We start from the raw sequence: 14,067 nt of genomic DNA, 5'->3' as shown, positions 1-14,067 counted from the left end.
TTTGTTTTATAAATCATGAAAGTACAGATTCAATCATAGATTTAATTTTAAAAACAGAAACATTTCTTTGAAAAGGATTTTGTAAGTCAGAAATCTTACTTATCTGAATACTATAGAAGATGCACAGACCTACAACTTGTGAAGAGTGTACAGACACTTTGGTAAGGAGTTGAGGAATTAAAAAATGGAAAGAATCAGGAGGCAGAAAATGCTTCAAGAGGCATGATCCTCAGAAATTGTTCGGGAATACCATTTCACTCGTATCGATGTCATGTTCCTGGATGAGAAAATAAAATACATAATTTTAATATTTCAGTACAGAGCCTGAAATATGAACTGTTTCTTTTTTTTTTTTTTTAACTTTTTATGAAGAGATTGTGACTATTAATTAGGACACTGCTCACCACCTGTAGTAATGAATGATAGCAAGTACAGTTGCAAAGACTGCACCAGATTCCTTACCTTTGCCTTCAGTGACTGTCCTCCATGCTACCAAGATGAGTACTTTTGGAAATCTAACCACCTTCCTGCTCCTGCCAATGCACACATCACTGCTGAGCAGCATCTCAGTTACCTCTTTTCTAGGTTCCCTTCATGGCACCCAGAGCACTGTAACTGCCTGTATGTCCCACACTCACACAGCTCTGAGAAACAAGGACTGCATTCATTTTGCTTACTGCTATGACCCCAAAATTCTTGCCCTATGCCAGGCACATCTTAGATGTACAGTGAACACTGTCAAATGAGTACACAGCAGAGCCAGCCCCCTTCTAGAACAGAATCAGAACATAACTGGTCGTTGACTTTTTTTTTTTTTTTTTGATATTGGGAATTGAATCCAACAGCACTCAATCACTAGCCATATCCCCAGTCCTTTTTATTTTTTATTTTGAGACAAGGTCTCACTAAGTTCCTTAGGGCCTCTCTAAGTTGCTGTGGCTGGCTTTGAATTTGTGATCCTCCTGCCTCAGCTTCCAGAGCTGCTGAGATTATAGTCATGTGCCACTGCACCTGGCCTAAATGATCTTTCAACTCCGCATTTAAAATCCTAAGCTTTTATTTTGCCTGCTTACATTAAAATATAAAACATACTCTATTTTTTCTACATAAGTAACATATTCATTATAGAAATTTTAATAGTCAAGGAAAAGTAAAATCCTTCAAATCCTACAAACCTGTACAGATACCTTTACATTCCTATTGTATCAGGCAAGTGCTCTACCAGTGAGCTACACCCCGAGCCCTTTGAATGTTATTTTTGGGACAGGGTCTCCCTAAGTTATAGAGGCTGGTCTTCAACTTGTGATCATCCTGCCTCAGCCTCCTGAACTGCTGGAATTACAGGTGTATGCCACAATACCTGGCTGAGAGAGAGGATTTCTAACACAAGGTGCTGCCTTCATGTGCTGCTGTTCTGTTCTTTGTTCAGTTTCCTCTGGCCACACTGGCATCAGTGCCATTCCTGAAGCAAGCCAAGTGCAACTCAGCCTGAGGGACTGTGCACAAGTCTTCCCTCTTCCTAGAGCACTCCTCCTCCAGCTATCTGCCTGGCTAATTTCCCTAAAACCTTTAATCTATGGCTATACCCTAGGATACTTAATCAGTTCCTTTCTGATAAAGATTATTCTCAACTGAATTGCATTAACTGTGCAGTGAGGCTGATCTTGACCACTCTATTCATACCAGTCACTATCACCATACTTGGCACACTTGATCCCACACTTGCCCTACTCACTTTGTTTATATCAGAACACTTACCATCCAGCACACTAAGGGACTTGCTTATATATTCTGTTTATTGTTTATTGCCAGGACAGTCCAGCTAGAATATGAGTTCCATAAATACAAGGATCACTGTCTGCTGTACACCCAATAGATACTTAATAAATACCAATGAATATCATAAAACACTGTCTATGGATGACACTGTAACTTGATAGGCTGCCACTTCAGTAGACCTCTAGGGCTCTATACCTGGTTCAGTTTCTTGAATTCAACCACTTGGAAAAAAATGTGCTCAAGGATATGTTTGGCATCCTGTTGATCCTTTGGTAGTTTACTGGTTACTCCAAGAATGTCACCACACTTTCTGACGTAGAATTCCAGGTCTTCTTCAGTACCTACACATAGTTGGAGTAGTTAGATTCACCCTTAATTTCTGCCCTTTCCTAAGTACAGACTTAATGTATTTTAGATCTTCCCTATCAAGATCCTACATATCTTGGGCTGGGGTTGTAGCTCAGTGGTAGAGTGCTCGCTTAGCACGTGCAAGGCCCTGGGTTTGATCCTCAGCACCATATAAAAAGATCCTACATATCTTAACTCACTGGTTTCTAGGGTGATGCAGACTTAAACAGTGACAAACTTGAGATCTCAGATGTGCTACTTTTATAATTAAGACAAAAGTGACATACTATCAGACTAAGGCTGGATTGGTTTTGGCTTTCTTTTCTTTTCTTTTTTACTAGCGATTGAACCGAGGGTCCCTTTACCACTGAGCCACACCCCCAGCCCTTTTTATTTTTCATTTGGAGACAGGGTCTTGCTAAGTTGTTTAGGGCTCATCTCAAACTTGTTATCCTCCTGCCTCAGCCTGCCATATTGCTGGGATTACAGGTATGTGCCATCGCATCTGGCTTGGTTCTGGCTTTCTTAGTCCCCAGGATTCTGACATTATAAGTTCTGGACCACCCAGCAGGAACTCAAGCTACCATTCTCGAACTACAACAAGAACCACTATGAAAAAGGCAGGTGGGGTATTTTAAATAGCATTTATTATAAGATTATTTTAGAAAAGAAAAAATCACCCATAATCCATCATTAACATTTATCTGTGGAGCTATTCCCAGCTCCAGTAATTACTGCCCATCATTCATTACACTAATTCTTCCCCCTCTGATTCACATTTTAAAAATATATTTTTTATTAGATTTTGATGGACCTTTATTTACTTATTTATTATGTGGTGCTGAGAATCAAACCCAGTGCCTAATGCATACTAGGCAAGCTCTCTACTACTGAGCCACAACCCCAGCCCTGATTCACATTTTTTAAAGTTATGATAGAAATGTAAGTTTTGAAAACATAAACAGGTTGGGAATATAGCACAGTGGACAGCACTTGAATAGTACAAGGCCCTGGGTTCGATCCTTAGCACCGTAAAAATAAATAAATAAAATAAATTAAAATGTATAGCTATCAGGACCTCTCATCCTAGACTCTTGCCCCACCAAGGTAAGACTACCTAATTATTGCTATATATGCCTCTGTGTGTAAATACAAGTTTTCACAAAAGTGGAATCAAACTATAATAGTTCTATAAGTTATCACCATAGTTTGTGTGGTTTTTGTGGTTCTGGGGATTAAACCCAGGGCCTTGTGCATACTAGGCAAGTGCTCTGCCACCAGGCTACAGCCCAGCCCTTCTTCTTGCTGCCATCATTTAATAATACACCACAGAAATTCCATGTCAAAGCTTATGTTCTACATCTTACTTTAAAATATATATATATATATATATAGTTATAGGTAGACACAATATCTTTATTTTTTTATTTTTATGTGGTGCTAAGGATCAAACCCAGTGCCTCACGAATGTGAGGCAAATGCTCTCCCTCTGAGCCAGAATCCCAGCCCCCTACATCTTACTTTTAAAAGACATAATATTCCACTTGATTTCATACTCTTATTTATTGAAGGATGAACCATTAGACTGCTTCCAATTTTTTTGTATGGTACAATTAATATCTACATAGCAGTATCATTTTTATTCTACATTTCTATAAGAATTTTCATAGAATAAATTGCAAAAAAGAAATGATGGGATGTTGGTTAAAAGCATCTGAGTCTTCAAAGATATTATTCCTTCTACACTAACCATTATGACTTTTTTTTTTTGGTGTTGCAGGAGATGAAATCCAGCACCTTGTGCATTTTAGGTAAGCTCTCCAACACTGAGCTGCACCCCAGCCCTTTCTTGCTAAGTTTTCACTGCCAACATCTACCACAATGCCTCTCACAGAATATAGATGTAGTAAAGGTGCTCTATTTTTCAGTGAACTATTTCCATTTTTTCACATAACTTTCTGGTCTTCCGATACATACAGATTTCACACAGTTGGGATCCTACTGTGTGTGCAATTTATATCTTGCTTCATTAGGATTGCCTCTTAAATTCTGCCATCACTCCCTGGCCTATAAACTTCTTTCATAATGACTACTTATTGTCCAACTGATTGAATGGGACACAATTTACTACCATTCCCCTGCCAAGTAGACAGTAAGGCTATTCCCAATTTTAATACATTTTTTAAATAAATCATGTAGAAGTCATCTGTAATCCTTCATCCATCTCCTTAAATTATACTCCCAGGAGAGAGGCAAGTGATGCACTGTGGATTATGCTCCTGGACATATATGTACAGGCCTATTTGCTGTGCTGAAGGCTGGGCATGTCAGCAATCAATAGGCAGGTCCACCACTCATCATGGAGCTGCGTGGCCTAGAGCCTCATTTCATCTGACTCCCATCTGAAGGCTCTTTACGGCATATTCTTTTGGTCATGACTCATTTTTCTTCATGACTTTTCATATGATCAATGGCCTATATTTACTAGATAGTAGCCAGCTCAGGATTCAGCCTACGGTTATCAACAGGTCAGAACTAAAGGCCTACAAGGACAAGAGTCACGACTTTTTGGCTTCCTTCTTAGCACTGTGTTTTAAATCACTGAGCTAACTGGCCTCAAGAAAAACAACTAGTATCATTTATATGAGATGAAAAAATTTTAACTTCATACATCTGTACATATTTTGTTCTCCCTCAGCAAATCTCAAAAGTTCACAGTTAAGTAAAAGTCATAAAAAATACAAAATTGAGGACTGGGGATGTGGCTCAAGCGGTAACGCACTCGCCTGGCATGTACGTGGCACTGGGTTCAATCCTCAGCACCACATAAAAAATGTTGGGTCCACTGAAAATTGAAAAATAAATATTAAAAAAAAATACAAAATTGAAAAATTGGCCAAACTTACATTTATTGGTGATCTGAGCAAGCCGTGCTTTCTCAGATGAGAACGTCTCATCTAAGTCAAACAGTTCCAGAGGAGGAGGTGGTAACTCCCTGAAGCTAGGAGGGAAAACCTAAAAGGAAACAGTCTGTCCTGAAAGAGTTATCAAAAGCCATAACTAATAATAATGAGATGCACCGGAAATTAGAGGCCAACTCAGCCCTTCCCTGGGGATGAACCACCCAAATTCCCATCACCTCCTCCTGCCCTCATCCAACAGACCCATGCCAAGCCAGACTTGAGAATTCTGAAAGCAACCAAACAGAATCAGCTCCAACAACCCCATTAAACTGATCAAGCTGACATACGGATGCCAACTAACTTGGCACGTCGATGCAAAGGTTGGGGATTAAGTTTGGGCTAAACATTTGATTTTTCAACTTATTTCTCATTTGATCATGAGATCTTTAGGAACAGAAATCATTTGGGGAAACAGATTAGTATAGCAAATGCTGAACTAGGTCAGAATTCATAGTTATGAACCAGTAATCTACTGGTATACTTTTAACTATGAATTCTCAAAACAAAATATCTGATTTGTAGCACTTGCTATTTTCTATGATATAAATACTCTATCATGGCCAATTTCAAGCTAGCAAACTGAAGCCAACTGGCTCACAACATTCCAGAATGTACAGGACAAACTAAGCAGGTTGAGTTAATACTGGACTAAAAAGCTGAAGAATAGCCTGTCTATACTTGACTATCTCCAGGCCATGCCATGCCATGCCATTCCTATTCCATTCCTGTTCCTTTCTTGTTTCTATTCTATTCTATCCTATTCTATTCTATTCTACCAAGGATTGAATCCAGGGGTGCTTAACCACTGAGCCACATCCCCAACACGTGTTTTTATTTTCAGGTAGGATCTTGCTAAATTGCCCAGGCCTCACTAAGTTGCTAAGGCTGGTCTTGAACTTACAAGCCTCCTGTCTCAGCCTCCCAAGGTTGCTGGTATTATCTGTGTGCACCACCATATGCAGCTTCCCTGGGCTTTTAGAACTGCTATCAATCTGAGTATCCAATGTCTGGAAAGACAGCACAAGTGTTTTTTTCCTTCTTACTAGGCAATCTCACAGTATGCCCTACAACTCTATAAGATAGCCAAAAATGTCCACTTTCTTGATCCCTCAGGAAGCTTACCATGTTCATCCCTACAGAATACTAACAGGTTGCCTACCTATGCATTTCAGAGGCAGATCACTCTGACTCAGTGAGGCATGCCACAAACAGCACACAGAGGGGTCCACAATCAAAGTAAAAAGTGGGGCTCTTCAGGGGTGGCCCACAAGTACACCTACTCACCGCAGGCTGAAGGGCTGGCAGCGGTGTCTCAAACTGAGGTTGAATGAGTTGAAGTGGTTCATGTTTTACATTTAGCTGCTCATGAGCCCTGTGTTAATAAAACAAAAGCTAGGATCAAGGTGAGACACTGTAGCAAGGCACATCTAACTCACCACACTGTGCTGTTCTCCTCAAAGATGGTGGGTGATTCAGGACTATTTTTAAATAGTCATATTGTTATATCTAATGTAATGATTCTTTTAGGAATCTTCTCTACTGTATCATACAGTATTATTTATTGAGAACTGAAAGGAAAACTTTCTTTCATATTTCTCATCAGGCAGTTCCTAAATAAATAGGCTTTTGGTTTTTACAGGATGCACAATGATCATTATAACTTTGTATCCTTGTTTACTTTTACCATCAAAAGACAGGAGTCCAATCTAGTTTGCTTCTGGCTCATCAACAGATTTGCATGCTCAACCCTTCCTTGTGCTCCTTCACTCCACAGACTCTAACTGAATATCTACTGGTCCCAGGCAATTTACACACACAAGTACAACAGCAGTGAAAAGAAGAGAGCAAGGAGGCCTTTGTGGAACTTACATTCTTGGGGAGGAGAGATAGTAAACAAAACAACAATAACCCAAAAAACCGGTAATATGCCAGTTATCTATAAGTATTAAGAAAAAAAAAGCAAATCCCGAGACAAAGGCTGCAAGTGACTTGTCAGAGGAGCCCTAAGTGAGAGAGGGAGGAAGTCACACAGTTATCTTCAAGAGTGTCCTTGGCAGAGGCAAGAAGAAGGAAAAAGGTAGGAGGGGGCTAGGCCTTGTCACATAGCACAGGGACCAGAGGGGCTATGGTACACAGAGCAGTGGGAAAAAGTTTACAAAGTCAAGTGCTAATCGTTCCCTGTGGTGTTAGGCTACTGTGGCTTTCCCTTTTAGTCTGTCTTTTTGGATTTTACCTAATTTTGAAAGCTAGCTAAACTCCCCTGCAGAAGAGGCTAATTAAAATATACTCACCCAAATTAAATTTTATACATATTTGTGAGCTTTCAAAATTAAGCTACAAAAGTAAACACCAATGAATGGACAAGGCTGTATGTATGAGTGATGTCAGAAAGCAGTCATGTCAGAAAGTTCTCCCCTTGTGCTTGGGGAGAACCCTTCCTAGCAATGAGCAGCAGATCCCCATAGAGGGAAGAGAAATAATTTATTGAGTACCAACTACCTGCCACATATTGTGCCTGACCCTGTGCTAGATACTTAAACTCACTTCATTTCATCACCAAAGCAACCCTGGAATATGGGCATAATCTCTTAAGGAAGAGGAAACAGATATAAAGATTTTAAGTAGCTTCCAAATTCATAGGTTCAAAGGACTTAATCTCCAGTACAAAAAAAAAGACAATACATTTAAGAGTTGTCCAAAGCCAGTTGTCCAAAAGCAGCCCACACCTGTAATCCCACTGGCTTAGGAGGCTGAGACAGGAGGATTTTAATTCCAAAGCCAGCCTTGGCATCTTTTTTTTTTTGGTGGGGTGAGGGGCTGGAATTGCAGGAATGCACCACCATGCCTGAATCAAGTGTGTTATTTTGAAGAAATACAGATGTGTCCCCAAATCCCCAAATTTAAATCTCTAGTCCAAATTTCTCTGCTGATCATAAGATAACATGTACAACTGCCACTCAACATCATCTGGACATTTCACAGACATCTTAACTCAATATGTCTCAAACTGAACTTCAGTTCTTCCTGTCCAATCTACTCAGTCTTCCCCAATTGTTATTGCAACTTTATCCTTTTAATTGCTAAGACTAAACCTTGAAGTCATCCTTGACCCCTTTTCTTCTCACCCTCCACATTCCACCATTTAGTATCTCTTGCTACCTATACCTTCAAAATATATCCAGAATCTGACCACTCCTCACCACCTCCACAACTACCACCAGCTGGAGTATCATTTTGTGCCTGGATTATTGGAATCATCTCCCTTTATTCTCTGCTTCCACCCTTGTTCCCCTCATTTTATGACAGAACAGACGTACTTTTTTCCCATTCTCTTTTTGTAGTGCTGGGGATGGAACCCAAGGCCTTGCACATAAGTGCTGGCAGTTGCTCTGCATCCCCAACCCCAATTTCTGTGTTGGCCTCGTCATAGATCTGAGAACATGTTTTGTCTGCCACCTTTGCTGTGACCCTAATTCCTGTCCCCAAGCTCATGTTTACAAACAAACATAAATGAACTAAAGTGTAGCTCAAATAGCCCCAGGTACTGACTTGATAACCTTGGGGAGGGAGGTGGTATCCAGCTGGTAAATGGACAGATCGAAGAGGGTGGTAAAGTCACGTGGGTTCTCATCGCCCTCCTGGAGACACACTCGGAGACGCTCTGACAGGGTGGCTGTGTCAGGTAGCATCATGTAGTCGGAGATCTGAAAGCCATAAGAGGGTTCCTTTCAGCAAAGCAGGAACAAGAATTCATTTTGTTGAGTCTCCACTGTCTGAGGTCTCAGATCTGCAGTACTTAAACTTTCTTGCCAAGAGATTTCACTATTCATGATCATAGACAACTAAATCCTAAGCCATTTTAAGTGGAAAGAGGAACAAAACTCTCTTGGCTAAAGCCCAAGGCTGGTGAAGTCCAACTCTCCAAATACTCAAGCAGATACTAACACAGCTGAACACAGCTGCAGAAACATACAATCATGCTGTCAGTCTTCTTTTAATTTCATGATGTCTCATCTTGACTACCAGGCACTCAATTCTATCTCCCTAGTCCACTTCCATTCCCACACCCAAGGCAATACTTCCCTTTGTCAGATTAACCATCCAAAATAATTTTGATCTATTCAATTTTAGTGAGTGACTTTATTTTCTATTTTAGTGAGAAAATAGAAGCAATTATAAAAGAAAGTACATCAACTCCCACTACAATATGCACCCTACACCAGCATCTGGGCCATACCGTTTTCTGTCCTGTCAAGTACAGAAATGCCAGTGATGCCAGCACAGACATCCCTTCCCTTTGTACACTAGATCCTAGCCCTTCTCTTTTAGCCTAAGACATCCTCCAACATTGCTGAGAGTCCTCAATGATAACATATGCTCAGTGCTGATAATAGTAAAGGATCAGGGAACCTAAATATCAATAGGAGGTTGTTCAATATAGTATAGTATTTTCAAACAATGTGAAATATTCTCTTTAAAATGAACAGAAAAAAAGAAAGCTCTTTAAAGTACATGGAAAAGTTCTCAGGTCATATTGATAATATCAAAAGGTAAGGTGCTAGGATAGTATGCATACACAGCAAATGTGGTACTATTTGCATAAAAGAAGAGGAAAGAAAGTACACACACACTCACATACTTGCTTTTATAACATATCTCTGGAAGAACATGTAGGACACTATTACTATTGTGGTCATTGGAAGGGGAACAGAGCGGCCAGGCTGAAAGATAGAAGGAAGACTATTTGTTGTGTATGCTTTTGAATTGTGAACTATGTGAATGTATTACCTATTCAAAAAATAAATTCAAATTTAACTAAATGAATGCTGTCAACAAGAAATTTGCTTTTTATTGCCTTTTGAAATGTAATTAGCTAACAAGGCCAACTTGGTAATAGTTTAAAAATGGGTCCTCTGGAGTTATCTGCAATGTACAGTTTCCTGTATTCTCTAGCTCCACCATTGCAGGAGATAGGCCTGAACATTACATAAATAATAAATTGGCTCATTCTTTTCTGAGCCCAAGGGTCAAAACTCTCCAATCTTCAATCTCTTTTTTTAAACAATAAATGAGAGAAGAGCATAAACAAATAAATATCCTTCCCAGCAACAGGAAGAAAAGTGCAATAACAAGGGTACCAATATGCCAAGACACACTAAAATGCAACAGAGTCCAGGCCTGGGCCAGTCAACCCAAAGATCCTGAAGCTGATTCTCTTAATTCTCTGCATAGGGCCTTTCCACAAAACCCTAATTCAGAAAATCATTAAGGCCTTAGGTGTACAGAAAGAAAGAAATGTAAGAGTGTTTTGGGGACCACTGGCTTTCCTGACTTCCTGGCAGATTCTGAGGTTAAAACTTATTAGGTCAACTCCTCCAGCTTCTTATTGATCTTCTGTTTCACCAAATACTACTTGACAATGAGATAATATCTGAGTTTAAAATTCATTGTAATATAATAAGGTTTGATCTAAAATCATAGGAAGTTCAGATTTTCACAATTTCTCACTTTACAATGTTACTGGATGTAGCATTTACCTTTCTAAAGTCATACAATATAAAGCACAATTGTCACCAGGTCTCAGATCTGGAAGATACAGGCATGATTTGAGAGAAAGCCCTTAACACTACAATCTTCCCCTGGTTTCATATGAATGCCTCCTTTCTGAATTAGTCTTGGGTCAGGTGTGATGGACAGTGAAGAACAGGGCAGCAGGAAAGGAAAGGCTCCAAAACCAGCCTGACCTGGAATTGACCTACTTACAGACCTTAAAGGATTTCCCAACTTAAAACTAGGAATGACAGAAACTTAGCAGGAGCAAGGTGTCACACAGAAAAGGAACAGATGCAGCCTCTCTTAGCACAGCTCCGTTGACCCAACTATCTCACTAGGATTAACAGCTATCAAAGATACTGCCCACTCTGGCCTAGATACTGTGAGAGCTGAAAAGTGAATTCCATGCTATACCCTAATCATTTAACTTTGGGGACATATATAATTTTTCAAGAGAAATTCAAGTAAAATATCCATATGCTTAATGTACCCAAATAAGGGAATATCTTGGGCTCTCGTATTTCCTAAGGCAAATACCTTCTAAAAAGCCACAGCTGAGGGAAGAAGCAATCAGTGGATGGCCATCTCTGATAGAATACCTTCTTGCCACAACTGTTACCCATAACTGAAAAATCATCTTCTTTTCATTTCAGAGTTTAAGAAACAGAAAATCAATTAAACAAGAAACAGGCTTTGAATCAAGAAGACCTGGGTTTGTGTCCTACCTCTGCATTTGCTTACTGTTAGAGCACATTTCAAACTTGTAGAATTTCAGTTTCCTCATCCATAAAATGTGAATGTGACCATTCATCTCCCAGGATTATTGTGAGAATTAATACAATGATCTATGTGTAAGTGTATGACATACAGGGGCTGGGAATATAGTAAATGTGAAAATTTTTAAAAGCTGAGCTGTGAGTGTAGCTCAGTGGTAGAGCATTGCCTAGCATGTGTGAGGTCCTGGGTTTGATCCCCAGTCCCACAAAAAATAAATAAATAAATAAATAGGTTAATAGAAAGATAGATAGATAGCTTACACAGCATGGTTTTAGTTTAGTAAGTGAATTTAGTTTAGTAAATAAATTCCCATCCATTAAAACAGGCCTCAAAATCATCCTGTGAGATACATAGCACAGGTATCAGAGTTCCTGCTTTACAGATGAGATTCCAGAATTAAAAGATGTCAAAAAGAACCTGCTACAGTCCCAAGACCAGTGGTAGAGCCAGACCTGGAATGCAGGTTACTGGTTTCCATTCCAATGATCATATTACCTTGTCTCAATTACCATACTATACTGCCTTTAGAATTATTTTAAAAGACAACAAAATTACAGTTTAAAACTTAAATTCTAATAATATGAGTTTTTTTCATGAAAAAAAAATTGCATTTTTTTGTATTTTTAAGAGAAATCCTTTTTGACAGATTTATTTATTTTTAATTTATTTTATTTATTTTTATTTATTTTATTTATTTTTAATATCTGACATGAACAATTTAGAAGTAAAAAAAATTGTTTTGGTCAGCTGACTCTACTGCTATGGGTCCATGGGGAGGTAGACATCATGGTAGAAGGGTATGGCAGAGGAAAGCTACTCAGCTCATGATAGTTGGGAAGCAGAGGTAGATAACTCATTTTTTTTTTTTTAATTTATTTTATTTTTTCTGTGTTGGGGATTAAGCCCAGGGCCTCAAACATGCTAGGCAAATGCTCAACCACTGAGCTCCACTCCCAATCCCATCGCTGTATTTAATATATGAATTATATATGCATCTAGGTTGCAAAGAAAGTGGAAGATGTGTGGAAGTTTATATTTTTAAAATTTTTAAAGTTTTATATTTTAAAAATTTTTTTTCACAGTTATTACATATGCATCTAGATTGTAAAGAAAACGGGAGATGTGTAGAAGTTTTTTTTTTAATTTTTTCACAATTATACTTTAGAGAAATTCTGTTTTGTTTTTAATATATACATATATATTTTAATTATAGATGGACCTTTATTTATTTACTTATTTGTTTATTTATTTATTTGCAGTGCTGAGAATTGAACCCAGTGCCGTACACATGCTAGGCAAGCATTCTGCCACTGAACCACAACCCTAGCCTGATAACTGATTTTTAAAAGATTGAGCCAGAAAGTATATTTTAAATTTTAGTTCTTATATGTATATATGGGCTACCACCCTAATTAATTCTATGATTAATTATATAATTTAGCTGGGAGTCGTGGCACATACCTGTTATCCCAGTGACTCCAGAGGCTGAGGCAGGAGGTCTTCCTCTACCCCTCAAAATCACTTTTTTCCCTCTTATATACAAGACAGACATATGTTCCTTTGGAACTATTAGAAGTGGTAGTGAAAAGCAGACCCATTTTTTTATTTATAAATTTCTTCTTCTTCTTCTTCTTCTTTTTTTGGCATCAGGGATTAAACCTAGGGGCACTTAACTACTGAGCCACATCCCCAGCCTGTTTTTTTAAATTTTGAGACAGGGTCTTGCTAAGTTGCTCAGGACCCAAGTTGCTGAGACTGGCTTTGAACTTGCAATCTTCCATCTCAGCCTCCCAAGGCACTGGGATTATAGTCATGTACAATTATGCCCGGCTCATTTTTAAGCTTCTAATGATTCACAACCTCCTACCTCTGGATCCTCAGCATCAATCTGATTTAGGTGAATGTCTCCTGTTGTGAGCCACTGGAAAACAACATCCTGGATTTAAAAAATAAACACAGAATTAGATACCTGGTTATTTGGAAAAGCTAAAGGTCAGAGAGTTAAGTCAATCAAGAAAAAATAATACAGGAAAAAGACTAAACCAATGATTCAGAAAAGTAACCAGACTTCTATTGGTGATATCATATGAAAACTTAAAACTTTCTTCTCCTAATGTAACCTTTATTGTCAGAAATTCATCATTTACCTTAGGACACTCTAATACTTAACCATAAGCCAAAATTTATTAAAACTTGTTCACAATCCTGAAAAAACCTTTTAAGATGATGGCAGTCTGATCTTAAAAAGTATGGCTACTAGCCAGGCACAGTGGCACACGCCTGTAATCCCAGCAGCTTGGGAGGATGGTGAAATCAAAGCCAGCCTTACCAAAAGTGAGGTGCTAAGCAACTCACCCTGTCTCTAAATAAAATACAAAATAGGACTGGGGACATGGCTCAGTGGTCAAGTGCCCCTGAGTTCAAATACCCAGTACCAAATATATATATATATATATATATATATATATATATCTACTAAAAAGCAGAATATCTAAGAGCAAGGTACTATACCAACATGTGTGTAATCCTAGCCACCCAGGAAGCTGAGGCAGAACGAGCACAAGTTCAAGGTTAGCCTAGGCAAATTAAATTAACAATAAAGGGCTGGGGATGTTGCTCAGTGATAGAGCACCTGGGTTCAATCCCC

General features: G+C 38.8%; 1 protein-coding gene across 2 annotated transcripts in view; it reads right to left on the bottom strand.

Moving 5' to 3' along the window:
• Window positions 1–14,067, bottom strand: part of Ift52 (intraflagellar transport 52) — a 33,714-nt gene continuing 19,647 nt past the window's right edge. For both annotated transcript variants that reach the window (XM_076849103.2, XM_077109049.1), the window contains 6 exons: window positions 13,288–13,356; window positions 8,640–8,794; window positions 6,375–6,462; window positions 5,034–5,142; window positions 1,975–2,120; window positions 1–277 (listed from right to left, as the gene is read on the bottom strand). In XM_076849103.2, coding sequence (XP_076705218.1) covers window positions 230–277; window positions 1,975–2,120; window positions 5,034–5,142; window positions 6,375–6,462; window positions 8,640–8,794; window positions 13,288–13,356 — 615 coding nt within the window. In that variant the 3' untranslated portion in view covers window positions 1–229. The remainder of the gene's footprint in view (window positions 278–1,974; window positions 2,121–5,033; window positions 5,143–6,374; window positions 6,463–8,639; window positions 8,795–13,287; window positions 13,357–14,067) is intronic.

This window comes from Callospermophilus lateralis, chromosome 3, assembly GCF_048772815.1.
Source record: "Callospermophilus lateralis isolate mCalLat2 chromosome 3, mCalLat2.hap1, whole genome shotgun sequence".
Classification (NCBI taxonomy): Eukaryota; Metazoa; Chordata; class Mammalia; order Rodentia; family Sciuridae; genus Callospermophilus; species Callospermophilus lateralis.
This window is presented reverse-complemented; position numbering and strand designations above follow the sequence as displayed.